Source organism: Macaca nemestrina, chromosome 13 (genome assembly GCF_043159975.1).
Source record: "Macaca nemestrina isolate mMacNem1 chromosome 13, mMacNem.hap1, whole genome shotgun sequence".
Classification (NCBI taxonomy): Eukaryota; Metazoa; Chordata; class Mammalia; order Primates; family Cercopithecidae; genus Macaca; species Macaca nemestrina.
In genome coordinates this window covers 71,213,782-71,240,741 of record NC_092137.1, presented here as the reverse complement: position 1 = coordinate 71,240,741, position 26,960 = coordinate 71,213,782, and the positions used below count along the sequence as shown (strand labels likewise).

The 26,960-nt window shown below is 48.2% G+C and overlaps 1 protein-coding gene and 1 long non-coding RNA gene across 2 annotated transcripts in view; one reads left to right on the top strand and one right to left on the bottom strand.

Annotated features, from left to right (window-relative positions):
- LOC105465231 (ventral anterior homeobox 2) overlaps positions 1–18,777 on the bottom strand; it is a 33,919-nt gene extending 15,142 nt beyond the window's left edge. Inside the window, exon 1 of the mRNA XM_011713520.2 lies at positions 18,485–18,777. Coding sequence (XP_011711822.2) covers positions 18,485–18,731 — 247 coding nt within the window. The 5' untranslated portion in view covers positions 18,732–18,777. The remainder of the gene's footprint in view (positions 1–18,484) is intronic.
- LOC105465232 (uncharacterized) lies at positions 15,635–26,453 on the top strand. Its single transcript, XR_977434.3, has 3 exons — positions 15,635–15,773; positions 19,115–19,208; positions 26,284–26,453. It is a non-coding gene; the product is annotated as an uncharacterized lncRNA (long non-coding RNA).
- Positions 26,454–26,960: the final 507 nt, after the last annotated feature.

Below are 26,960 nucleotides of genomic sequence, written 5' to 3'. Positions count from 1 at the left end.
CCCAGGTTCAAGTGATTCTCCTGCCTCAGCCTCCCGAGTAACTGGGACTACAAATGCGTGCCACCATGCCCAGCTAATTTTTGTATTTTTAGTAGAGACGGGGTTTCACTATGTTGGCCAGGCTGGTCTCGAACTCCTGGCCTCATTCATGATCCATCCACCTCGACCTCCCAAAGTGCTGGGATTACAGGCATGAGCCACTGCGCCTGGCTCCATCATTTTACTTTATGCCTTCCCTCGGTTCTTTCTTTCTTTCTTTCTTTCTTTCTTTCTTTCTTTCTTTCTTTCTTTCTTTCTTTCTTTCTTTCTTTCTTTCTTTCTTTCTTTTTCTTTCCTTCTTTTTCTTTCCTTTTCCTTCCTTCCTTCTTTCTTTCCTTCCTTCCTTCCTTCTTTTCTTTCTTTCTTTCTTTCTTTCTTTCTTTCTTTCTTTCTTTCTTTCTTTCTTTCTCTCTCTCTCTCTCTCTCTCTCTCTCTCTCTCTCTCTTTTCTTTTCTTTTCTTTCTTTTTGAGATGGAGTCTCACTCTGTTGCCGAGGCTGGAGTGCAGTGGTGCAATCTCAGCTCACTGCAAACTCCATCTCCCGGTCTCACACCATTCTCCTGCCTCAGCCTCCCGAGTAGCTGGGACTACAGGCACCCGCCACCATGCCTGGCTAATTTTTTGTATTTTTAGTGGAGACGAGGTTTCACCATATTAGCCAGGATAGTCTCGATCTCCTGACCTCGCAATCCGCCTGCCTCGGCCACCCAAAGTGCTGGGATTACAGGTGTGAGCCATCATGCCCGGCCCTCAGTTGGTAATTCTTAATAATTCAATTAATAGGTTGAAATGAAGTGGACTTGGTCATGAGTAAAAGATGGAATCTTCTGGATGAGTTCATCACTCCCCTGGAGAACATAATGGAAAGAGCTGTATTTGGGACATGCTATCTACCAGGAGGCTCCTTGTGATCCACAGGGACTGAGGAACCTACCTTGAGAATCCCTGCTCTAGATGGTTACCCTGAGTCCCTCCCTCCAAGTGTGGCACCCCAGGAGACTGACTCTTTCTGGGTCCTGCCAGTGCCAGTTGACGCTCCCTCTCCAGGGTATGATCTGGCTCCTGGCTCAAGAGTCCTGGCTCTGATCTCACAGGTTCTCAAGCACCATCCTGTTCACAGTCAGCCTCAGGGAGAAGGTGAGCCAGGGTGGAGGATGTGTCACTGCTCACTCAGAGGTGGCCTCCCTCCCCATCCCAGGCCAGGTCCTACCAGGCTGCTGGGCAGAGCCTATCAAAATCTGTGTCGTAGAAACTATAGACCTCTTAGGACAACTCAAGCTTCCCAGCTCCAATTCTGTTCACATTCTAAAATGATAGGGTAATATTTGTGACCCCACTGTGACTGGATCAGTCTCCTTTGCTCAGGTTCCATAATTTCCAATTGTGAGAGCAGACTCAGAACTTTGTCACAACACTCCCAAGTGAATCCATCTCAAATGGCACTGATTTTATCAAACATGTTTTGTGGGGTACGAATAGGAGGAACGGTGCTGTTACAGCTGGTGTCATACTCTCCCCTTAATCAGCCTCCTCAAGCCCACCCTGGAGCATCTGAACCTGAGCCCCTAACCATAAGATCAAACCACCCCTCCCTCTTTATACAAGACCTAAAAGGAGGATTGCCACCTCAGGGAGCAGCCAAGTGCAGCTGTCTCCCTCAGGGTCAGGGAGGCACGAACCAGACGAGAAAGGCAACCTCAAACTTGCCACCAAATATCAAAACATGCCATGCGAATAAGTGCATGAAAAATGTTCAACATTGCTGGCCGTCAGTGAAAGGCAATTAAGGTCACAATAAGAAACACCTATCAGAACAGCGAAAAGAAAAAATACCAAGAGTGGAAAAGCTGGTGAGGATACAGAGAAGCTGGATCTCTCCTACATTGCTGATGGGAATGGAAAATGATACAACTAGCTTGGCAGTTTCCTAAAGAGTTAAAAATATACTTATCCTACAACTCAGTGACTGAACTCCTGGGCATTTATTCTAGGGAAATGAAATATTTGTTTTGTTTTATTTATTTATTTAGAGACAGAGTCTCGCTGTATCCCCCAGGCTGGAGTACAGTAGTGTGATCTCAGCTCACTGCAACCTCCACCTCCCAGGTTCAAACGATTCTTATGCCTCAGCCTCCTGAGTAGCTGGGGTTACAGGCACCTGCCAGCATGTACGGCTTTTTTTTTTTTTTTTTTTCTTTGAGATGGAGTTTCACTTTTGTTGCCCAGGCTGGAGTGCAGTGGCGCGATCTCAGCTCACTGCAACCTCCACCTTCCAGTTTCAAGTGATTTTCCTGCCTCAGCCTCCCAATAATACCAAGTAGCTGGGATTACAGGTGCCTGCCACCACACCCAGCTAATTGTATTTTTAGTAGAGATGGAGTTTCACCACATTGGCCAGGCTGGTCTCGAACTCCTGACCTCAGGTGATCCGCCTGCCTCAGCCTCCCAAAATGTTGGGATTACAGGCGCGAGCCACTATGCCCAGCTGAAATCTTATGTTCACACAAGAACCTGTATACAAATGACCATAGCAGCTTTATTTGTAATAGCCCCCTAATGGAAACAAATCAGACGTCCCTCAGTGGGTGAATGGTTAAACAAACTGTGGCATAACTGTACTCTGGGATAACACTCAGGAAAAGAAGGAATAACGATTGATACACACAACAATTTACTCAGGAAATTATACTGAGGGGAAAAAACAGTCCCCAAAAGTTATACACTATATGACTCCATTCATTTAATATAAAAGTAACAAAATTATAGAGGTGGAGACCAGATCAGTGGTTGCCAGGGTTTGGGGATGGAGGAAGGACCTGGCCATCAATGAGTAGTAAGAGGAAGTTCCTTTGTGGTGACACCATAGTACCGTATCATGGCTGTGGGGGTGGTGACATGGATCTATAAATGTAATAAAATGTCATAGAACTATATACAAAACCCCAAAAAACAGTGCAAGGAAAAACAGGTGAAATCTGAGGAGGTCTGTAGTCTAGTTAATTATATTGTACTAGTGTCAATTTTCTGATTTTGATAATGTACTATAGGTTTGTAAAATGCCACCTACAGAGAAGCTAGGTGATGGATACACAGGACCTCTCTGTACTATTTTTGTAACACCTTGTGAGTGTATAATTATTTCAAGATAAAAAGTTGACAACAAAAGCATGCCATAAAGCTAGAGTGATGTGTTGTCACAGAAACTGACTAATCCATTAGTAGAAAGAACACAATAGTGTCCCTGTATTCCATCTGTAAGATGATTTAAAATGGTACACAAATAAACATATGTCATGTCAAAAGTTAGGCATTTATTTTAATGTTTACTATAAAAAATTTAAACCTATAATTTTATAAGCTTAGGGTGAGGCTAAAGTGGAAATTTAATCTTAAAATGCATTAAGCTAAAATATTAAGAAAATAAATGGAATATGAATATAACAAATGAAGATGGGACTCAAATGGCTGCATATGGGGAAACAATAGCATGGAAAGTACAAGATAAGGGGATATTAGCCACATGTATCTATAGTCATAGAGTTTATCATAAAGGGGCATTCGAGATGGGAAAAGAGTGATTTAGTCAATTAGGCAGATTGGTGATCATAAATTGTACGTTTGGAATAAAATTAAGTTAAATTTCTGTCTTGCTCCATAAATAACAACACATTTAAAGTGGATTAAACAGCAAGTCATAGATGATAAAATGATAAGCGCATTACAAGAAAATACAGGAGGATGTTTTTAGAATCCTAGGCTTGGGATGAGATTTCTCAGCAAGCTACAAAACTGGAGGCTGTAGGCCAGGCATGGCGGCTCACGCTTATAATCCCAGCCCTTTGGGAGGCAGAGTCAGGTGGATCACCTGAGGTCAGGAGTTCGAGGCCAGCCTGGCCAACGTGGAGAAACCCCGTCTCTACTAAAAAATACAAAAATTATCTGGGCGTGGCGGCAGGTACCTGTAATCCCAGCTACTTGAGAGGCTGAGGCAGGAGAATCACTTGAACCTGGGAGGGGGAGGTTGCAGTGAGCTGAGATTGTGCCATTGCACTTCAGCCTGAGAGAGAGAGCAAGACTCGGTCTCAGAAAAACAAATAACAAACAAACAAAAAAATACTGGAGGCTGTAAAGGAAACATAAAGGATATATTTGACTACATTAAAGCTAAAAACTTGGGTGACAAAAGCACCAAAATCAAGGTAAAGTAAAAGAAACAGATTTGAAAAAAAAATACATTTAATAGTCAAAGAGGCTGGTTGTGGTAACTCACGCCGGTAATCCCAGCACTTAGGGAGGCCAAGGTGGGCAGATCACTTGAGGTCTGGAGTTGGAGACCAGCCTGGGCAACATGGTGAAACCCCTTCTTTACTAAAACTACAAAAGTTAGCTGGGCATGGTGGCATGCACCCGTAATCGCAGCTACCCGGGAGGCCAAGGCATGAGAATCACTTGAACCTGGGAGGTAGAGGTTGCAGTGAGCCGAGATCACACCATTGCACTCCAGCCCGGTGACACTGTGAGACTTTGTCTCAAAAAAAAAAAAAAAAAAAAAATTAAAGTAAATAGCCTAGTAAAATAAATGGTCAAGTAATTTATCTGGGTCATTCACAGAAAAAGACAGCTAAATGGCCAATAAACCTATGAAAGGGTAAGCATAGCTTTATGGTAATCAATATAATACAACAATGTTTCCAGCAACAATGGAAAGCCCTTTATATCCCATAAGATTGAAAGGACATTAACAGGTGATTAAAAACAATGATGACAATTAATAACAATGATGCACTGTAGGGAAATCTACATTCCTATACGCTATTAGTAGAACCATAAATGAGTCCATCTTTTAAGGCTGCATTTATCAAGATTAAAGATGCACATAACTTTTGCTTCCATTATTTTATTTTATTTTTTTATTTTTTTGAGATAGAGTCTTGCTCTGTCGCCCAGACTGGAGTGCAGTGGTGCGATATCAGCTCACTGCAGCCTCCGCCTCCTACGTTCAAGTGATTCTCCTGTCTCAACTCCCGAGCAGCTGGGATTACAGGTGCCCATCACCACGCCCCCTAATTTTTGTAATTTTTTAGTAGAGACAAGGTTTCACCATGTTGGCCAGGCTGGTCTCAAACTCTTGACAAGTGATCCGCCCACCTCGGCCTCCCAAAATGCTGGGATTACAGGCATAAGCCACCACACCTGGCCTGATTTTTTTTTCGTTGGCATTTGTGCTAGAGAAACACAGGCTCAGGTGCTCCAAAGTATATACAACAATGATGTGTATTGCTGCACTGCTCAAAACACCAAAAATTTGAAAGCATCTTCAATATTTTCCACAAGAGAAATGGCTGAACAAATACTGGTACATTCATATTATAAAACACCATGTAGTAATTGAAAAGAATGAGGCAATAAGCTATATGAACAGACATTAGTGTATGAAAGTAAGTTACAGAATAACATGTATAGTTTAATCTCATTTATGTAGATTAAAACAACTGAATATTTTCAACCATTCAATATGTATTTAATAAGCACTTATGTGTCAAATACTATTCTAGGGCCTGGGGATACAGAAATGGGCAAAAGAGAAAAGTACTTGTTTCCATAAACCTTGTACTAGGGAGGGAGACAGATAATAAATGTAAAGTTATTTATTTATTTATTTATTTATTTATTTATTTATTTTGAGACAGAGTCCCCCTCTGTCACCCAGGCTGGAGTGCAGTGGTGTGATCTCGGCTCACGGCAACCTCTGCCTCTTGAGTTCGAATGAGTCTCCTGCCTCCACCTTCTGAGTAGCTGAGATTACAGGCGCCCACCACCATGCCCACTAATTTTTGTATTTTTATTAGAGGCAGGGTTTCACCATGTTAGTCAAACTGGTCTCAAAATGCTCAAGTGATCTGCCCGCCTCAGCCTCCCAAAGTTTTGAGATTACAGGCGTGAGCCACTGCACCCGGCCTTCAAACAACCTATTTTTAATAAAAAATAAATTTTAAAAATATGTAAGGCAATGATGAGTGCTGGGAAGGCAATAAAACAAGATAAGGGGATACTACTGTCCCTGCCCTAAATAACAAAACCCAATAACCAGAGAGAGTATGTGTGCTGCCACACCCTTTCTACTTTGATGGTCTTGGAAGCAGGAGTGAAGAAGCTTTACCAGCCTGGGTTTCTGAGTACCAAGATGAGCCCCTGTCCACTTGTGATGGACTTATGTGAGTGATAAATGCATTTGTGTTTTGTTGGGCCTCTAAAATTTGGGATTGTCTCTGCAGCAAAATATAGCCTATCTTACTAAAGTAGCCCTCTTTTTTTGAATTGCTCCTTTTCTGGGAGGAGTTTGGGAGGAGCATCAGGAAAGAGGAACAGCTTTCATTCCAGGGCTTCCTTGCAGGTAGGCACTTATTAGGGTGAAATGTACTCATTCCGAGTCCTACATTTTGCTGCCCCTCAAGTTTCCTCAAAGAGGGGTGAGCTCTGGGGGTATGTGGGAGGATGAATTCTGCCCAGAAAGCCTTTGCTTGGGAGAGGTGGTGACCCCTGGCCTAACAGTAGTTAGCTTATGCTTCTGACCTCAGGTGCCCTGCTGGCACCTCTCCAGTAGACACCCCCCGTGATGCCCCGTCCCACCTCCAAAGCCCTATCTCACTTCTTTTCCTACCTAGAACCAGGTAGTCTCTGTGCACAATAAGCTGATAATATGCTGACTTTTTTTTTTTTTTTTTGAAACGGAGTCTCGCTCTGTCAACCAGGCTGGAGTGCAACGGCGTGATCTTGGCTCACTGCAACCTCCGCCTCCCGGGTTCAAGCGATTCTCCTCCCTCGGCCTCCTGAGTAGCTGAGATTACAGGCGCCCACTGCCGCGCCCGGCTAATTTTTGTATTTTTAGTAGAGACGGGGTTTCGCCATGTTGCCCAGGCTGGTTTTGAGTTCCTGACCTCGGGTGATCTGCCCACCTCGGCCTCCCAAAGTGCTGGGATTACAGGCATGAGCCACCATGTCTGGCCGATAATATGCTGACTTTTAAGTGTGCAAGGCCCTTCCTGCCCCTACCTACAAACATAATGTGATTACTATAAAAATTCCTTATGGAAAATTCATTCTCAAGTTTATTGGGAACATTGAAAATGCTAGAATAGTCAACAAGAAAAGTTAAACAATAGGAGTGAATACATGTATTACCACACAGCAAGTATGTTACAAATCTACAGCAACTAAAATGGTATAATGCTGCACAAGGGTTATGAAGCAAATCCATGTGTCTGTGTGGATCTGGTATGTTATGAAGACAGTATTTCGAATTAGTTGGAGGAAAGACAGGGTTATCAGAGATATGACTTTTGGACAATTAGTTCATTATTTGGAATAAAGTTATTTATCTCACACTGTGTGCAAAAATAAACACAAATTTAAATGTAAATAAAGCTCTAAAATTTGAAGAACAAATATAAAATAACTTTCTAAAAAGGAAAATAAATGACATATTTGAGTACCAAAAATAAATGCTTCTGCCGGGTAAGAGACAGTTAAAACACAAATGAAGATTGGGAGAAAATATTCATAATGAATGCTTAAGAGAGTCCTAATGTCTGGTGTACACACAGCCTCTGTAAACCAGTGAGTAAAGTCAAGTAGTCCAGGGAGAAACCAAACAAATTATTCAGAGAAGGAGAAATGCATGTGGTTAATAAATATGAAAAACGACTTGGGCTAGAGGAATCAGAAAAATGAAAGTTTTAACAGCAATGAGATACCTCCTTTTTTTTTTTTTTTTTGAGATGCCATATTTTATCTATCAGACTTGGAAAGTTGTGCTGGCAAGGCTGAGCAGAATTAGGTTCTCTCAAGCTGTGTTAATAAGAACATAAATTGATATAATATATGGTTTTTGAAGAGAAATAATGCCTAACTAAACTTAAAATGCACAGTGCCTTTGTCTCAGAATTTTTATAGAGCTTTCTATCACACAGAAACATTGGCATACTTGATAAATACAGACCCATTGTTTGTAGCATAGTTTGCAAGAGGGAACAAAAGGGAAAAAACTGAATGTTTATCAATAGGAAAATTGTCAATAAAATCATAGTCTAGTAATAACTTTCGCTATATGTAGACATTAACAAGAATGAGACACATAACCTGGATGGATGTTTATTGTATACTACTAAGTGAAATGGCAAGTGTGCATAAACCCATTTTTATATTTTAAAAAAGCAGTAAAAGTAAATCCTCTGTGTGCATGTGTCTGTGTTTTTATAACCACACAGGAACAAATCTGGCAAAATAAGCACCTCACTCTTCTCTTGCCTCTGAGGAGTGGAAACTGATCAGGGAGAAAAGATTCTACGCATTTTTTGTCTTTCTTTATTATTTCTTTTGCTGAAAAAACTAGGTAATAAAATTTTTTTGGTAACAAAAATTTTTAATATGTTTGTGTATGTATATATAATGTTTTAAATGCTGGATGACGATTTTTCTAACTAAGAGCTAGAATCTAGAAGCCCAAAAAGGAATGACCATTAAATGTGATTAGGGTTTAAATGTCAGTTTAGGAAAAAAAAAAAAAAATCCCACGAAGAAAGTTTTTTGTTGTTGTTGTTTTGTCTTTTTTGTTTTTTTAGAAAGTGACCTGGGAGTTGTTTGCAATACATGTCACAGCAAAAGGGCTCCTTTCCTTACTATATAAGTAGCACTGCCAAAGATGAGAAAACGATTAGTGATTCGATGGAGAAATGACTAAATATATGAATAATTCACAGAAGAGAATATTAAATGAAAAATAACTACATAAAAACATGCTTAACCTCACTAGCAATTTAAACTACTAATAAAATGGGATTATTTTGTCACTTGAAAAGATTTCACTCTAAAAAATTAAGTATATCCTGAGTTGGGAGGACGTAGAGAAATGGCACTTTTATACAAGATGGCTAAGAGCATAAATCAGTATTTTTGATATAAAATTTGGAAATACTATCATAACTTTAAATTTATATCCTTGGATTTTAAAAGTTTGCTTCCAGGAATTTATCCTGTAATTATATTCATACCGTGTATATGTAAAATGATTGTTGTTACTTTAAATATTTTATTATGACAAATTTCAAACATTTACAAAATTAGGGGGAGCAGTATAATGAGCTCCAATATACCTGTCACCCAATTTCAACTATTAGAAACTCAGGAATAATCTTATTTCTTCTATTCTGCTGTAATTGTTAGCAAATTCTAGAAGTCATAACATTTCGCTTACGAGTATTTGAACATGTATCTCTAAAAAAGGGGGACTCTTAAGAAAGTCACCTACAATACTATTATCACAATAAAAATTGACAGTTATTCCTTAACATAATAAAATATCCCACCTGGTTTTACATTTTCCAAATTGTCTCATAAATAAGATTAAACAAAACCATTTGTTCAAAGGAGCACTCATTCTATGGTAAAAATGAGATGTTGCCTGATAAAAAGATAGGAATAATTAAATATAAAACAAACCATTTGTTCAAATTAGGATACAAAGATGTTCACTACAGCCTTGTTTGTAATAATGAAAAATTACAACCAACCTAAATATCCATCAATAGAGAACCAGTTAAATAAGTTATATTATATCTACATAATGGAATCCTATGTGGTGGTTAAAAAAAATGAGGGAGTTCTAGAAAGAAAGATTTCCACAAATATTCTTTTACCATACTTGAAGCTAAGACAATTTTTTTAAATTAAAAAAAGCCATTGCCAAAAATCCCATTTTTGTAATATATAACTTACATATTTGTATTTTTCAATTACTAGGTAAAGTTTGGAAGGTAAATCTTAGGAGTGGAAGTGTATTATGTAAGAGAAATGAGAAACTTTTAAATTTTATATGACATAGCAAAATAGTATGGATTGCTTTTGTAATTAAAAAGATATTTTATGAGAGGCCCAGGCAGGAGGGTTGCTTGAGGCCAAGAGTTTTAGACTGGCCTCCTCAATATGGTGAAACCCTCTCTACTAAAAAAAAAAAAAAAAAAAAAAAAAATTAAAGCCAGGTCAGCATTGTGGGGATTGCCTGTAGTCCCAGCTACTCCAGAGGCTGAGGCGAGAGGACTGCTTGAGGCTAGGAGTTCAAGATTATAGTGGGCTATTGTTGGGCCACTGCACTCCAGCCTGGGTGACAGAGTGAGCCCTTGTCTCTAAAAAATAAAATATAATGACATAACAAAAATAAAAAGATACTTTATACTTTTGAAAACAAAAGACCATCCTAAACCGAATCAAAGGATAAATTGTAAACTAAAATGTTGCAACACATATTGAAAGCAATACATAGAGTTTCTGCAAATCAGTGAGGAAACAGTATATTTGCAAATTAAACTGGTCAAAGGAAATGAATCAATAGATAGAGGAAATACAGCTGGCTAATGAATATGAAGATTGACAAAGATGAAATGATACAAAATGTCCAATGTGGGAACAGGGCAAAGGGGTGGGCATAAATTACTAAACTTCTCCTGCAGAATAACTTGGCTATATTTATCAAGATGTAAAATGTGAACTGTGCTGGCAAATTTGGGGAAACAATCACTTTCAGACATCCCTGGTGGCAGTGTAAATTGTTACTATCTTACCGAGGACAATTTGGGATTATCTTGCAAATTTCAAACACAGATACTATTTGACCCAGTAACTTACTTTTAGGAACTTCTCTGACAGATATACTCACACATGTGGAAATGACCAAGAACAAGTTTTTTTATTTCAGGATTACATATAATAGAAACAGATAAGAAAATAACCAAATGTCCACACATAGGGCACTGGTTATATGATATTCATTATGATCCACCTAGTCCATTTAAATTGAATATTATGCATCTATAAAAAAACAAACAAATAGCTATTTACACCCCAAGATATATTGGGAGAAAAAAATTATATAACTGCACTGATTTCCATAGGCATAAACATTATCTGGAAGGACATATTAGAAAGTCCTTGAGCCAGGTGGGAAGTGGGTGATGGGGACAGGGATGGGAGAGGTTTTTCACGGGATACTTTTTAAAAAGTGCTGTGGCTCCCACCTGTAATCCCAGCTATGTGGGCGTTTGAGTCCAGCTTAAACCCAAAATAGTGAGACCCCCATCTCCTGATGTCTGAAAAAAAAAAAAAGATGTTTTGATGAATTATCTATTTTACAATTACCCATTACAGAAAATGAAACATATTTAAATTGCGTGTGTAAACCTTTTGAAGCAGCAATCACACTGCTAGAAACTTATCCCACAGAAACAAAGGTCGAGAAGACCGCTGCCTTCGAAGCTTACTTCAGTGTTTATACTAAGGAAAAACAACCCGGACGCCCCTCCTGTCTTTAGGGAAATTAGGCTCTCCCCAACCACAGGAATACTTAATTCTACAGTCAAGGGACAGCAAGAACTAGTTCAGCAGAAAAGATGATCACTGCAGATTAAATTTTTTGAAATGGTAAATTGCAAATCAGCCTATGAAATATGATCCTGCTTTTATTTATTTGTTCGTATAAGAGCATGGAAAAATCGCCTGGAAGGACTCGCCCAGAATTGAAAACAATGGCTGTTCCTGGGATCCTTCTCTGCCTTTGGTTTTTTAAAAAAATCGAGCTCGTATTACTTTTTGAATTTAAATCCTCTATTTACCTGTCTACATTGTAAGTGTGGCCCTGCCGGAGGCTGTGCTTTGCAGTGTCCTTTGCCCGGCCCTGGCTCCCGCAGCTCCGCGGGAGGACGCCGTGGGCTGCCAAGCAGTGGGGAATAGAAGGCGGGATAGGGGCTCTGAAAGTCAGTGTCTCCAGCAAGACGCTAAGGAAACCGTGGCATCAACTGCGCGGTTATTTTTGGCTCCAGTCGTGGGCTGCAGCCTTGTGAGCTGGCAGGGGAAGGGGCAGGGGCACAGATTTATCTAGTTATTTCTGTCAACCCTCTGGCTGGCTTTGCCCGTGGAACCTCACACCCAGCAGCCGCCAAAAGCCGGGACACTCACCATTGACTTTATGAGCGGCCCAGCGCTTCCCAAGACCTCCGCTCCAGCCTGGGCCGGCCTCTAAGCGGCCGCATATGTGAGGGTTTTCAGTTTTTGTAATTTTGTAGTTTTGTAATTTTGTAGTTTCAGGTTTTGGAATTCAGTGCTTCCCAAAGCTGCGGATTGCACAAACAAAATTCCAAAGCTATGGCGTTGCCAACTTCATGTTTTAACAATTATTCTATGTCCTGCCATGATCACTGTTTCATATAAGAAGGACATTGCAACGTCAAAAAATAAGATAATCTTAGAACACACGTTCTTCCAGGAGAAGGCGTTGGCCGCCTAGTACCTACAGAAATACGCGATGTTGATGAATTCTGTCTCGTTTAAATTATTTGAGAAGTATTTATTGAGTGTCTACTGTACGCTAAAAGCATCCGGGAAGATCGCCTGGATTTGGTGGGCACAGTGACCACCTTCTACGCGGTCTTTGCCTGGCGTCGAGGGAACAGGGCTCGGGGAGCCTGCCCCCTAGACTTCAGCGCGGAAGTCCCTACCCAACTATTCATGGCCTGGCTGTGGGAGCTGGGCAGAAATAGCTCACATCCCTGGGACACTGCATGCCGGCAGCTTCAGCCAGGATCAGTCTGGCACACAGTAGGTACGCATTAATGTTTGTGGAATAAGTTAAAGAACAAGAAATGCGCGGTAGCTCAGTCCTGTAATCCAGCAATTTGGGAGGTCGAGGAGGAAGGATCGCTTGAGCCCAGGGGTTCAAGGTTACAGTGAACTATGATTGCACCCTTGCACTCCAGTCTGGGCGACAGAGCAACCAGTGTATCTAAAAAAAGTAAAAGAAAAAAGGGGAAAAAAAAAAAGAAAGAAAGAATAAAGTATGTTAAGGCTACCGGGGAGACGTTCAAGGAGGGCCCTGAGCCCTTACAAGCCCAAGCCCCTATCAAGACCTTACAGCACACTCCTCCAGTCTGGCACTCACCCTGACTCTCCGGGTGCATTCACCCTGGCTCTGTAGGTCACATCCAAGCCTGGGGCTGCTACCTCTTTCTGCAGTGCTGGATGTCCCCAGTCAGCATCCACCAACAGTGGGAGAACCTAGGGCACTGAAACCCCCAACCACCTTCTGGGATAAGCGCGGTTGGGGGTGTGAGGAGTGAACTAGGCTCCTAGATCTGTCTGGCCCCAGGGATTGGTGGGCAGGCTCATGCAGCCTTGGTGTCCTCTATCAGAGTATCTTGAACTGGGGTACAGAATCTGCAGATGCACAGCCAGGTAACTGGCTGCTGGCTCTCCAAGGGTAGTCAGCATTATTTGTGATTTTATATTAAGCAAAGAGCAAATAGGCAAAATTCACATGCTCCACCTCCCACCATTAAAATAGAAATCAAAGAAATGTAGCCAACAAGAAAGTAGCATGCGGCCAAGAGGTTTAATTGGGGAAATGGCACCCAGGCCAACATGATGTATAGACACCCTGTCTCCTTACAGATGGTGCACAAAAGAGGAGGACTTGAGCCCGGTGGCTTTGACTGACTGCGGGTGCATGCCACTGCCATCTCTTCCCTTTTCTGTAGCCCCAGGTACCCACTCACTGTCTGGACTTCCAAAGAATTTGGCTTCCTTGCCCCTCGGACTCCCCAGAAGCTACCTGGGGGACCGTTCCTGAAGAGGCGGGTGTGTGGGGCGGTGGATGCGGTGGCGGTTCCATGGGTTCCTGGGTCTACCAGACCAGAAGGGGAACAGAAATCGCCTGAGGAGGGAAGGAGCTGTCTAATCTTCCTGAACGGTTCCCTGAAAATGAAAACTGGGCACACAAGACACAACTACAAGATGATTTTTCGGGTTGCTGGTCTGCTTCAGTGTGTGTTTGTGGGGGTGAGGGTTATGGAAGGGGGAAAACAAAAGAAGACCCAAATGAGAGGGCCTGCTGGCATAGACCCACTAAGGGAATGTGGGCCTCCTGCCGAAAACAAGTAAAAGGGAAAAATAACGTAAAGCAACTCCAAGAAAACAAAACAAAAAAAGAAACCCTCTACAAAAGCTAAAACCAAAAAATAAAAACAAGTACAAAAATCTCAAAGTGTAGTTCCTTGCACGAGCCATTTACACTTTTCCACGTCTGCCTGGGGTGCTGGTCCTGGGTTATCAGGTCTATTAACAGACTCAGATATTGAGACGAAAGTCCCATGGTCCTTGCTAAACGCCTGCGCAGCAGGGCTAGGCCTGCGGCCAGGGCCGATCTCCCCAAGCCCAGTGGCTGCTGGAAATCCAAGCAGAAAGCGAGCAGAGGCCGGCCGGCCATGAGCCTGGACCCGGCTGCTGGAGGCGAGGCGTCTGTCCCTGCAGTAACCTGCCAGCCGGAGCCCCGAAGCTGCACCCCCTTGCACGGCTTCTTCAAACGCGCCACTGGGAGATAGGGCCCCAGCGGCTGCACGCCATTGTGCTGTGTGTACGAGTTTGGACTTGCGTGTTTCTGGAGCGTGGGTCCCGGCTGCCCGCAGATTCTCCGAGGGGCTGGACTCCACTAAGGTCAATCCCACCCGTCCCACGGTGGGCATCGCCCAGCCCAAGCAAGAGGCCTGGGCTTCACGAGTCCCCTCACGGCCCCCAGTCATCCGCGCATCCATTCAGCTCCCGGGTGAAAGCGTTTTTGCTGCTGGTGGTGGGGTTGCAGCGAGTGGCTTCTTCAAGGGATCCTGCAGTCATCACGCCCTACCGCTCCCAGACAGAGGGGTTCGGAGGGTTTCGAGTGGGGTTTGAGGACCCACAGTGGTGGCTCTCAGCCCAGAGAGGCCGCTTTGGGTGAGCAGGAACGGACACTACGCATTGTCTGTAAAAGTGGCTGTGTTGGTGGACAGAATTTCCCGGATCTATCAAAATCGGTCGTTAAATTCGCGTCCGGATTAATTTGGGAAACAGGTGCGTTTGAGTGTGCAGGTGCGAGCGTTGATCGTGGGGTCGTAGGGAGTCTGGGGTCAGAGTTGTCCTCCTCTTCTGCCTGCTGGGATCCCAGCTCCACCGAAAAGGCTGGTGCTCGGCCACTGCCCTGTGCTGTTTGAGCCACGACTCAGGCGGCCTGTTCCTTTGGTTGCTTCCTGCCTGCCTTTGGTGTGCGGTTTCCAATATAAAACAAAAGGATTCCTCAGTCCCCGCCCTCACTGGTCTAGGGACTGTGCACGCGGAGGTGTGGAGCGGCCTTCTCGGGCCTTAGGGTCCGAATGGGAGGCTCGCTGTGTCCGCGGTGCGATGTGCGGGGTGCCTGTTGTGCGCCCGGCCTATCATCTCAGCAGCTCCGGTCCGTGCCCTTGTGTGACGGGAAAGAGCCTTCATTTTGATGCACGGGAGGCATCACATTTGGCCTCCCTGGCTCCCTACCCTGCATTGGCAGAGGCTTGAGTCACTGGTCCCAAAAGGTTCCCACCAAGGAGATTGGGGAGGGCCGCACTGTGTGGTCTGCAAGATGGTGCTGATTTTCCTTTACCATCAGTGTGTTCTTGACCCCTAGGTGCTCACCTCCCAGTACAGCCCAGACCCTGGGCCAGAGCCAGAAGGAGGGGGAAAGGGGTGACTTGGGAGAGGCCTCAAACAACAAAGGTCCACTGCCCCACCCATCAAAAGTGGTTAACCTCAGAGCTACACCCTTCCTTCTGTCAACAAATATTTATGGAGATCCTACCGGGTGTTTGCAGTTTTAGACATCACCTCTGATTCTTGGCAAGTCCTTTAAGGTAAGGGCTATGGGTCCCTTTGTAAGATGAGGAGGCAAGCAAAGAGAAACAAAGAAATTGGTTCAGGTTTAAAGGGCTATAAGGTCAGTAATCTAAACCAACTTTGCTTAACTCTGGCGCCCAAGCTCTCCTCCTACTCCCTGTGCCAAAGGACTCCCTCAACAAACCTGCTCCCCTGTGGTAGGCTCTTAGGTGGAGGAGTGCAGAATGAAAGGAGGCAGAAAGGACCCAGAAGGCCTCCCCAAGAAAGGGGAGGTCCTGAGGAGGCCCCAACCCAACATTGACACAGGACAGCAAGTGCAAATGCCTCCCTTTTACCTTTTAGTGGTTTCCTTCCAAAGATTCTTTGGGAGGATGTGTTCTCAGAGGTCAAGGGAAAAGTGTATTGAAGGCCTATGGAAGGGATGTTCATTTAGGGGCCAAGGCAGTTCAGACTTTCCTTCACCAGTCCAGGCCTGTCTCATTGATCAGAGCCCTGAGCCATGGCAGGACTGCCAGTGACTCAGGTGACCCTGGCTAGGAGAGATTAGTGGTAAATCACATCCTGAGCGTTTCAGGCCCATAATAACCTCCCCATCATTAAATGGGGAAGGGCAGAGGGATTTATAAAAGCCACACTTGCCTTTCATTTCTGTTACGTGTGTAAATATATCCTCTATGCTTTATATCTAATATTTTGATTATATTTTACAAACGCAATGGCACCTCTGTGTGTGCACATACATTTATAAAAAGTACACCCCCTGAAGACTCACACAGGCTGTCTTACATCCAGTGCAAGCCCATCTCTGCCTGACTGTGGATTGCTCCAGCTTGGGTGGCCCCACCTCACAGGCTGGAGGGTCACTTTTGAATTCCACTTCCTATTAGTTTACCCCTGAAGGCTATTTAATTGACATCTGTACACAAAACTTATTTGCTCTACATAAAGGGTTAGTAGGGCAGAGAGGGTGTTAGGTGGGCACAGAACTCACAATTGTCCTGGGGGGGAAGAAAATGCCCACCCATAGGTGGGGTTCAAAGTGATGAGTGTCACAGGCAGGGACTTTAGATCTTCCCCTGGGAATGTGTGGGATTGGGGGACTGAGTTCTCTGGCAGTCCTACAGATTTTTTTAAAGGAACCAAAAGGGCTGCTTATGCCTTCACTCAGGACACCCCACAGTCTAAAGAACAAAACCGGATTTAATCCCTGGTGCCCAACAGGTCCATACACCTGCTAGAATTCCTGATGGTATAACTGCCTTGACTTAAGCAGTCAACTATGAGTGGCAGTGAGCACCCACTGTCCCAGTGACATCTGGCACCAGCAATGTTTCCCAGAGCTAGGGCCCCTACCTCTGTATTCAAGGCAGTCATCAGTCACCCTCACACTGGGCTGCCTTCATGCTCTGCACTCCAGTCCTCAGAGCCACCCACACCCAGCAGTCGCAGAGAGGTCGTACCCAACTGGCCCAGGGTGTCCCAGTCAGCTTGAGGGTAGCCGAGCTCAGACCAAACAGAATCCCTTCGCTGGAACGACCCAGGGCCAGCTTCCAGCCTGTTCCCTTTCCCCAGGCGGAGGCCAAAGAAATCAGCTCGGGACAGTGGCCTCCAGAGGCCCAGAGGCTCTCCCGAGCGGCGCGTGTGAAGAGGCTGGAAAGAGGCAGCGGGAGGAAGCCGGGAGGAGGGAGCCCAGGAAGGAGCCTGGGGGAGCCATTACCGCCAGTGGCCTCTTCTGGCGCTGGGTCTCCCGGTCGCAGGGCTTGGGGTGGAGGAGGCAACGGACTTCAGTCTCTGGCCGCGACCTGGGGTCGGGCTGAGGGCAAGACCCTGGAGTCCCCTTTCTCCTCCCATCTCGCCGGGCAAGGCCCAGATCCTGGGAAAGCGGAGCCCTCGGCACTGCGAAAGGCTGGCGCTGGGGGCCTGGGGAGCCTCGGCCTCGCGGCGAGGAGGCCAGGAAGAGCTGGGTAATCGGTCGCAGTCCAGATCGAGGCGCTTGCAGGAAGAAGGTGCCGGGAAGACGCGTTCGGCTGAGAGGAATGGCCGGGAAAGAAGAGAGGAGGACGAAGCCAAGGGAGAAAGGGAAGGACGTGAAGGCCAGGCCGCGGGAAGGCGGCGCCGAGAGCCGGCTGGGCCCAGGCGCCGCGAGGAAGTGGGAAGCGAGAGAGTGAAGCACAGCTGGCGAGCGCCGCGCACGCCACTCTCCGCGTCCCGCGCCATCTCCCCCGGGCAATCCGTGCGGGTCCGGATTGCCGGGGATGGGAAACGCGGCTGAGCAGGACGGGAGGAAGCACCCCGGCCGCCCTGCAGAGCCAGGGCCTTTTCCTCCCGCGGTTGCCGACGCTGCTCTCTCCACGTCCTGTCCCCGCGGAGCGCGCGTGACGCTTTTCTCCGCACTTGCTTGAGGGTCACGGGACAGAGACCAGGCTCTCAGCATCCGGCACTCCATTTCTGCCCCCGCCACAGTAGAGGTCCCGGGTGGGCCTACGACTAGGGGACTGGACCGAGAGGCGGAGAAACGGGGACCGCTTCGGTCCCATTCGCTGCTTTGTCCCCTCACTCAGCTCAATGTCCAGCACACAATAGACGCTCAAAATATTTGCTGAATGAATGACTGGATGACGAATAAATGAATATATGAATTGGGAGATGTCACCTGCAAGAAGGTCGGGGGCCCCAGTATGGGTAGGGTGAGGGTCCAGTGGAGCAGGGCCACGGGCTGTCCCCTTACCTCGCACCAGGATGCGGCGGCAGTGGTCTGCTTCGCCGGGCCCGGGCTGCCCGTCGCTGTCGGCTCCGCTCTCCCTGGAGCCTGCGGGACTGGAGGCTGAGGTCCCGGCCACCTCCGTTGGGCTGTGGCCACCGCCATCAGCTCGCAAGTCCTCCGCTCCGCCGCGGTCCCCGCCGCGCCCACCGCTGCCAGCAGACTCCGCCTGGCGCGCGGGGCCCCGGTCGCGCTCGGCGCCCCCATCGCCCATGCCGACCGCCACTGCCAACCCCACTATCGAGGAGCCAGCCTAGGCTGGTCGTGAGCGCCGCTCCCCGCCCCTCACGCCCCCGCCCGACTCCTCCTCCTCTGGCCCCGCCCCTGGCCGCTGCTCCTCCCCTCGCCGCTGATTGGGCGGGAGTCAGGGTTCCTAGACTCCCAGCTGCGCCGGGGCTCCTCGCCAGGGGGAGAGATGGAGGGGGAGGGGAGCGGTGGTCCCACTCCACCCGTAGTCTAGCCCTGCTCCAAACCGGGCAGAGGGAGAATGGGGCGGCCTTGAGGAATGCCCTACAACCCCTCCTAAAGTTGATCAATCTCTCCTCCCCTCCACCGTTCCCCTAGCTTACTCACCTCCCCACTCCCTTGTTCCCACAGAAGCGCAGCCGCTGCGCTCCGGCCGATTCAGCGGGATCAATAACCAAAGTGCGCAAAGAAGGCGACCTCGGCGAGACCTAGCAGAGAAGAGGAGGTTGGCCTTGCTCGGGGGCTTGGCAGGGTGGGGTCGGTGGGGGTGCTGGAGGCGGGGGCGCAGGCCTGGGCTCAGTGCGCCAACCCCTAGATTTATACCCACACCCACACTCATGAACACAGACCGGAGGACCCCCTCCCCCGGCCCTCATGGAAGATCAAGGGCGTGAGTGGGCGAATGAGGCTGGGAAAGTGAGGCAAGGAGATCGACTCACCCGCGTCCCCGGGGGACACTGAACAGGCGCACAGGCAGACAGCCGGGTGCAGGCGCCCAGAGACTCGAGAGCGAGGCTGACCGTGGTAGGCGGCAAAGTCCTGGTTTCCCCGCAGGTCTGAGGCCGTCACAGGGGACCGCACCACGAGACAGGGATAGAAGGTGGGGATTTCCTTGTTTCCCTCCGCGGAGCTTTCCCCGTGCTCTGTCGCTGTGTCGCTGTCCCGGGTCCCGCCTTCTCCGAGTCTGCGGAGAGGTAAAGGGCGGAGGTGAGCAAGGCTGGAAGTGTAGCAGGGTCAGGCTGTGAGGAGTTGAGCAGCTGGGATCCTGGGGCTCAGTACCCCTCCCCGAGGCGTGCGGATCCCCAGCATTTACTGGAGAGGCCGGCGCTCGCCCGAGCCTAGTGTCTCTCTCAACGCACTGGGAGGGGACTTTCTTTGACTCAGAAGGGGACCTGGACGAAAGATTGAGAACGAAGGTGTGTGTGCAAATGTGTGCATGCGCAACAAGGCCTGTGACCCTTCCCCTAAAGCACTACAATCTCAGACTTTCCTTCGTTTTTTTGACCTGCTGGCGTGAGCAGGGTGCTTCGGTCTGTCCAATAATCTGGTTAAGGGGGTCTATGAGAGCGGGTGTGGATATGACCGTGAAAGTGGCTGTAGCGTGGCTGTAGCATGGCTGCATGTGTCCCTGGTGCAGCCTCCATTATCCCTGTGAGTGGGAAAGCAGTTATATGAGTGTGTGCGTGTGTCAGTACCATAGTGCGTGTACAGTGTTCATGTGAATGGTTGCCTGTTTCTGATGCCAGATATTCCTGGCAGAAGGTGATGTTGCGGGGGGGACACATACCAATTATTTAATTGAATAATTAACAACTACTCCACTTAGGATATGGAACCTAGGGAAAGGGGAGGGTAAAAAGGGCAGGTCGGGAGGTCTTGCTGGTAATAAACAAGGGAGGGAGAAAGGAAGAAAGGAAGAAAAGAAGGAAGGAAGGAAAGAAGGAAGGAAGGAAGGAAGGAAGGAAGGAAGGAAGGAAGGAAGGAAGGAAGGAAGGAAGGGAAATGCAGCCATAAAGTGATTTGGGTGGGTGGCAGGAAAGGTGGGATTGAGCCCAAGGCTTAAGTCAGGGTATTCAGAGGGAGAACAGCCTGGACTACCTGTAGGTGCTGAGAGTTTGTGGGCCTGGGGCACAGGACTGTGGGAATGTGTATGTATGTAGGAGGAAGGAGTGAGAAAGAGGTTTCAGGAGGGTCCTGGGGAAAGTGTGACCCAGTGGAACTGAGCTCGGCTGAAGGAATCCATGTTGCCGGTGGCCATGAGCTCTGCACTGTTCCTCCCGGCCTGGCCCTAGCAGTGGCAGTGAACTCCTTACTGACTGCCATGCAGGTCAGACCCTCTCTCTCTCTCCATCCGCCAAGCTTCCCAAAAGTCTTGCCTCTCACCCAGCCACCACCTCTACTCTGCACTTCAGTTTTTTGCCTCTCTGGCTCTCTCAAGTTTATTTTTATTACTTGAGTAAGATGCATGTAATATACAAAAATTATAAACAGAAATATAAGCAAACACTCGGCTTGCCTGGACACTGCATCCCTACCCCCAGCTCTAGCGGTTCTGCTTGCTGCAGATGAGGCCCCAGTTTCTCTGCAGACAAAAATGGAAAAGCAGCACTTGCTGGACCGTGCCAGGCTTCGTTTGTTGTCATCGTTTTAATTTTTCATTTCACAAATGGCATCTTTCCATGCCAGTAACTCGAGTCTCAGTCCTGGAGTCCTTTTCCAGTGCCCATGGATGAGGTCCTGGGTGTGAGCACACTCCTGGGAGAGGTCGGAGGCCTCTTATAGAGTCCTCCGGAGCCTAGACTCTGGACGTTCTGGCAGCTTTCCCTTCCCTGTCTGCTCCTGGGAACCTTGCAGGGAGCACCGCCCGGCTCCAAGCCAGCTAGGTATGGACTCTTGGGTGTTCCAGTCTTCTCCTTTCTCCTGCACCCTTTATTCTTCCTTTCTCACGTTCTCTCTTGGAGGTATAAGATTCGGCCTCCCTCTGGAATCCTGGGTGTCTCTTGTGGGCAGGCCTGGGCAGTGGGGCCCCAGCCCCAGTGCACGTGCATGTGGGGATGGAGTGAGGAAGTCAGGGCTTCTGTGGGCGGAGGCGCCCGGGTGTGTATGGAGGAGCAGTGGAGAGGAGGACTGGGTGTCCTCACTGAGCCCTTCCCTGACCCAGTCAGACCCCTTTCAGGCCGAGCTGGGAGCCTGGCCGCAGGAACAGAGGTTCTTGAACCCCAGGCCGCCTGGCCCCTAGTGCCTCCCTAATCTTGCTGCCTGGGCGGTCTAATTCCCCACCAAGGAGGCGCTTTGTGCGGGAGCCACTAGGCTCCCACCCGCGTCCTCCCCTTCCTAGAGACAGAGGACATCTTGCTTCGCTAAGTCCCCCGGGTCCTTGGTGAGGAAAGCTGGACCACCTGTGCCCGGGTACAGACACATGGCGAGGGTGTACTGGGGGATGTAGGGGTGCGGTACCGCCCCTTCAGAGTATGTGCGTGGGTTGGGGAACAAAGCGTGCCTACGCTGAGTCCCTGCCTGGCTCTAGAGGAAAGTTCCTGCCCAGTACAAGACCAACGCAGAGCTTGGAGGCGTGGTGAGTCCGCCTGGCGCGAATTCACTGGGATCAGGGATTCCCCATTCGCCACTAGGACCTGAGCGCCGGTGTCCCGGGCCTGCTGCTCTCCTCTTCACCTTCAGTCTCCCCCTGCGGCCTCACTGTGATCTCAACCCGCCAAGACCCCAGGGGCCCAAAGAATTTCTTCCGACTCTTCACTTCCTCTCTTTTTTGGTAAGGCGATTGAGAAACTGAACCTAAGGGAATTGGAAGGGGACTGCCAGACGGTGAGGGGAGGGCAGTAGTGGTTCAGGTCCTTCATTCTCAGTGGGAGAAATGGGAAGACCGTTGGCAGGGAGGGGCACTCCTGCTCCCAGCTCCCCTTAGAGACCCTTTAGAACTGGGATCCCCTGGGGCTTCTCCAAAGCCCGGCTGGAGTCGGGGAGAGAGGCCATCCTCTCTGGATTCAGCCTTGCTCAGCATCCTCTGCCACCCTCCAATTCCTGCCGCCTTTTCGGGGCGCGGGCCTGTTCCGGTCATTCCCTGTGGACCCTCCAGCCCTGCACCACACACCTTCTCGCTTTTTGGCCGCTCAGCAGGAGGGACGGACCTCCCGAGCCTTCGTGGCGCTAAGAACTGGATCCCCGGTGCCTGTGGATAAATACACTCTCCTGCCCCCTACCCCCAACACCACGACCCACAGCAGCCCTCTCTAGGGTCGGCAATGTGAGGCCTGTGCTGGCTGCTAGGGGAGCGAAGGGATGTATGTGGGCGCGTGGAATTCGTAGGCCAGGTTCCCCAGACACTACCCAGTACCTCTCTGCGAAGCCGTTCTGTCCTTTACTGCCAGCGCTCTGCAGTTCTGGAAGAGCCTTCAGTATCCGGCTCAGGTGCTCAGAACCTGTGTCCAGCATTCTGTCTACTTTCGTATCCTTCGGGATGCTCTGGCCAGTGCACCAGGCCGGCTCTCCAGGCCTGCACTCTGTCCTGCTCAGTCTGGCTACTTAGGGTGCGCTTCCCTCTAGCTGAGGCTGGGGCCTGGCCTCTCTCCCGCGGTGCGCAGTCATGCGGTGCCTTCGGGGGCTCCCCCTGTGTCTTTCCTGTCCTCCCCTTTGACCCTCTCTGCCTCTACCACCCCGTTGCCTCTCTCAGCTAGCGCATCCCCCCAGCCATTTCAGGCCCAGAGCCCCAGAGACTCAGGCAGCCTGGGTTCCTCAGCTCTGCTCTGACAACTTTCTTTTTGGGTCTCTTGCCCTCCTCTCTCTTCTCTAGTTTTGGGGCCCACCTTAAGGTCCCTGGGAAATCCTCCGCAGCACTTGCCCTCCTCCCAAAAAATCCAGTCTCCAGGCCTGCCATTCTGCTCAGCCATCATGCAGGAATGGGAGTTCTTTTGCAGCTAAAGAGAGCTGGGAGCTTGGGATGAGCAGAGAGGAATAACCCTCACAGAAACTACTCAGGGAGTAGTTTCTTTGTCTGAGTTGGCAGAAAGCCTCTGCACCCCACTTCCTTCTCCAGCCCCCTGTCTGTGCCCCAACTCTAGTGCCTGGGATCCTGACTTCTGCACCAGCCTGTTTGGGAGGGGCCCACTAACCCACCCACTGCTAGGGAAGGATTGACATTTTAAGATGTGATCGTATTGGATTTTGGTATTTTTACAATGAGCATTGTTATTTTTATAAAACAATAAAAATGTATTTATTTCTGAGAAAAGTAGCAGCGCTGAAAGTGAAGGAGGTAGCTCCAACAGTAAGACCATAGGCAGGTCCTTGGGGTGTCGAGAGAGGTGGGGGAGCTCCTCAAATTTCACTGTGTAGGCGCCTCCTGGATCACTGGCCCCTGCAGGCTCAGTCACTGCTCATTTCAGACAACACAAAATGACTGTGGCATGTCTGTGCTGGATGCCAGTGTTGCCCTCTGGGGTTTATGCAGGAGAAGGACCCTTGGGCTGTAGGGGCACTCTCTATGAGCACAGGTGAGAGGTTACCCCTGAGTGGGGAACAGGGAACCCAAATTTGCTGTGCTGAACCCGCCTGGTTCAGGGTGAGAAGCCAAAGACTCCAGCCACTGCACCACCTCTGGACCCACCACCTGTCCAACCTGGCATTTACCTTCGCTGGCCTAGGCCCACAGGGTCTTCAGTTGGCTTTGTGTGCTCTGGGTTGCAGGACAGTAGCTTTAACTGCTGCTGAATCCTTCCCTCTGCCACCTCAGTGTGGGTTTCTGGGCCTAGTCTCCCCTAAGACACCTCCAGGGCACAGCACAGAGCCTCCTAAGGCAGCACTTACCTGCTTTGCCTCTCTTTGCTCCATCTTCTCTGCCTCAGCAGGGATTCCAGCCAAGCTGTGGGAGCTCTAGAGCCCATCAAGATCTGCTGCCTGTGTGCCAGGCCTGAAGCAAGGTGCTGGCAACTTTCCTGATCTGCTGAGTCCCAGGGCCTAACCAGGAGGGCTTCCCCCAGGGAGGCTGTGGGTCTAGGCCGGGCTGTAAAGAAGGCCACGCTGGAGTGACCATTGCTAACATGTCAGACCTGAGGAGGTCCTCTAGGTACCTAACCAGGCAAATATACATTAGGCAGTACTGCCTTGGCTGTGGCCTTGGCCCAGGGCCAGGAAGGCTTAAAGAAGGAGGCAAACTGGAGTTCTCAACACTTGCCACATATTAAATCACCCAGACAACTTAAAATGGCTGGTGCTCAGCTGAAGACCAAATGGCTCCTTAGTGGTTCCTAGTGGCTATCCGTATATTTAAAAGGCTTCCAGGTGAAGCCTGGTTGGGAACCACCTGAATTTGGAAAAGGGCTGGGGAAGCTGGCACTTTGCTGGAGCAAAGGCCAGTGGTGATCAGCATACTCTGGTTCAGGAAATGAGAAATGGTCAGGACTCTGGGTGGGATCAGGGAGGGGGCAAGCCAGGGGTAGTGGGGTCTGGGAGGTGGGGGAAGTTTTGTGGGAGGAGGTTCATTCGGGGATGGTTGAACAGACCCGGGCAGAACATGACTGGACCCAACCTCCAGGTGTCCAACTTAATCTGAAAAGCCCTGTCCATCCACAGGACTCAGGATTCTCCAGGGCTGCCCAAGAGCAGGGAGAGGATGGCTGGGCCAGAACAGGGAGAGAGGTCCCAGTCGGCAGCCAATGGAGACCAGTGTCCCCAGGTTCTGGAAGGGGGGCTTTCGGACTCCTGACTTGGTAATCTTCTCCAGATTGATCCCAGACTAGTTGGCTTCTTCCTTCTTCTCCCCGGTAGTTCTCTGTGACTCTTCCTCCTCCTCCCCTTTCACCTGATGATTTGGTCACCTCCCCCTCCCTTTGCCTCCGTTTCTCCTTCTTTTCTTTAGCCTTCCTCTTTCCCTTCAGCCACCCCTTCCCTGGGCAGTTCTGTCCTTCCTGTCCCTTGAGTTTTCGAGGCAGTTTCCCTAGTATCCTCCTCACCAACACTCTCTCCTTCCTCCATCTCCCTTTTCCTTGCTTCCTTATTTCCCCTCTTCTCTTCTGCCCTCTCCCTGTAGGGGTAGGAGTGCCCTCTTTCACTTGTCCATTTTAGGCAAATACAATCCCACTAGGTGTGGAGTTGAAATGAACAAAAGAAATGCAAGAGACTTGAGACAATCTTCTAAAACTTTTTCTTCTTTCTTAACAAATTAAATCCCTTCACTCGCACCACTTTGATTTTATCTAGATCACTCCCCAAATTCGCTCGATCCTTCATCTGTTTTCTAACATGGAATATACTGGCTAGTGCTGGAAGTTGTGCTAGACTCATAATTTCATGAAATACTCACAAGACTATTTAGGGTAGGGACTCAGTTGTCTCAATTTGCAGAAGAGGATACTGAGACCAAGGTCACAGAGCTGGTTCATGTGGGACCCCAAGGGCCCTGCCAAGGCAAGCATTTCTTCCCCTCCTTCCAACTTCACTCTGTGAAGGGGGCTGTCTCCCAGTCTAAGAGGTTCTTGGTAGGCTGGATCCAGGCTCCTGGCACAGCACAGAAGGGGCCTTTTGAATTGAGGGGCAGTGTCATTCACTGCAGGGGAGCTGTGGCCTCTACAGAGACTGAAGGAAACTTGGACTGCAAGGACATGGACACTTGCAGGGCAGAGCCTGGATCTACCTTGGCTGGGTGGTGGGCTTATGTTCTCAAACTATGTGTGTATGCTGTATTGATTTTTGTGTTTTGGTAATAGCTTTATTGAGATGTAATTCACATGTCATATAATTCACCCATTTAAAGTGTATAATTCAATGGTTTTCTCGTGTATTTACAGATATGTGCAACCATCACCACTGTCAATTTTAGAACATTTTCATCACCTCAAAAAGAAATCTGGATCTCCCAGCCTTCTATCTCCTCAAACCCCCAGCCCTAAGCAAACACTAATCTACTCTCTGTCTTTATGGATTTCCCTATTCTGGATACTTCATATAAATGGAATCATCACCTGTGGCTTTTGTGCCTGGCGTCTTTTATTAGCATAAAGTTTCAAATTTCATCCATGTTGTAGCGTGTATCAGTACTTCATTTCTTTTTCTGACTGAAGAATATTTCATTGTATGATTAGCTCACTTTTTGTCTATCCATTCATTATTGATGGAAATTTGGATTATTTCTACCTTTTGTGTGAGCATGCCTGTGACTCCCAAACTGGTTTTCAGCCTGCAGGTCAGCAGCTTGACCACAAGAGCGGGGAGGTTTCCTGGGAGCAGCTAGACGAGCCCGGCAAGGCTTGGGAAAGGCCACTGATGGCTATGGGTCCCCAGCTAATCAGTCACCTTCTGGAAATATTCTTTCCGATTTTGTACAATGGGGAAGAGCCACCTGGGCTGCAGCATTGTAGGAATACAGTCTCTGAAGCAATGATTCAGAGTAGTGGCTCCTGGCTAGGTTGGGTTCAAATCCTGGCTCTACCACTTAACTAGTTGCTAACAGGCTGCTGAACCTCTC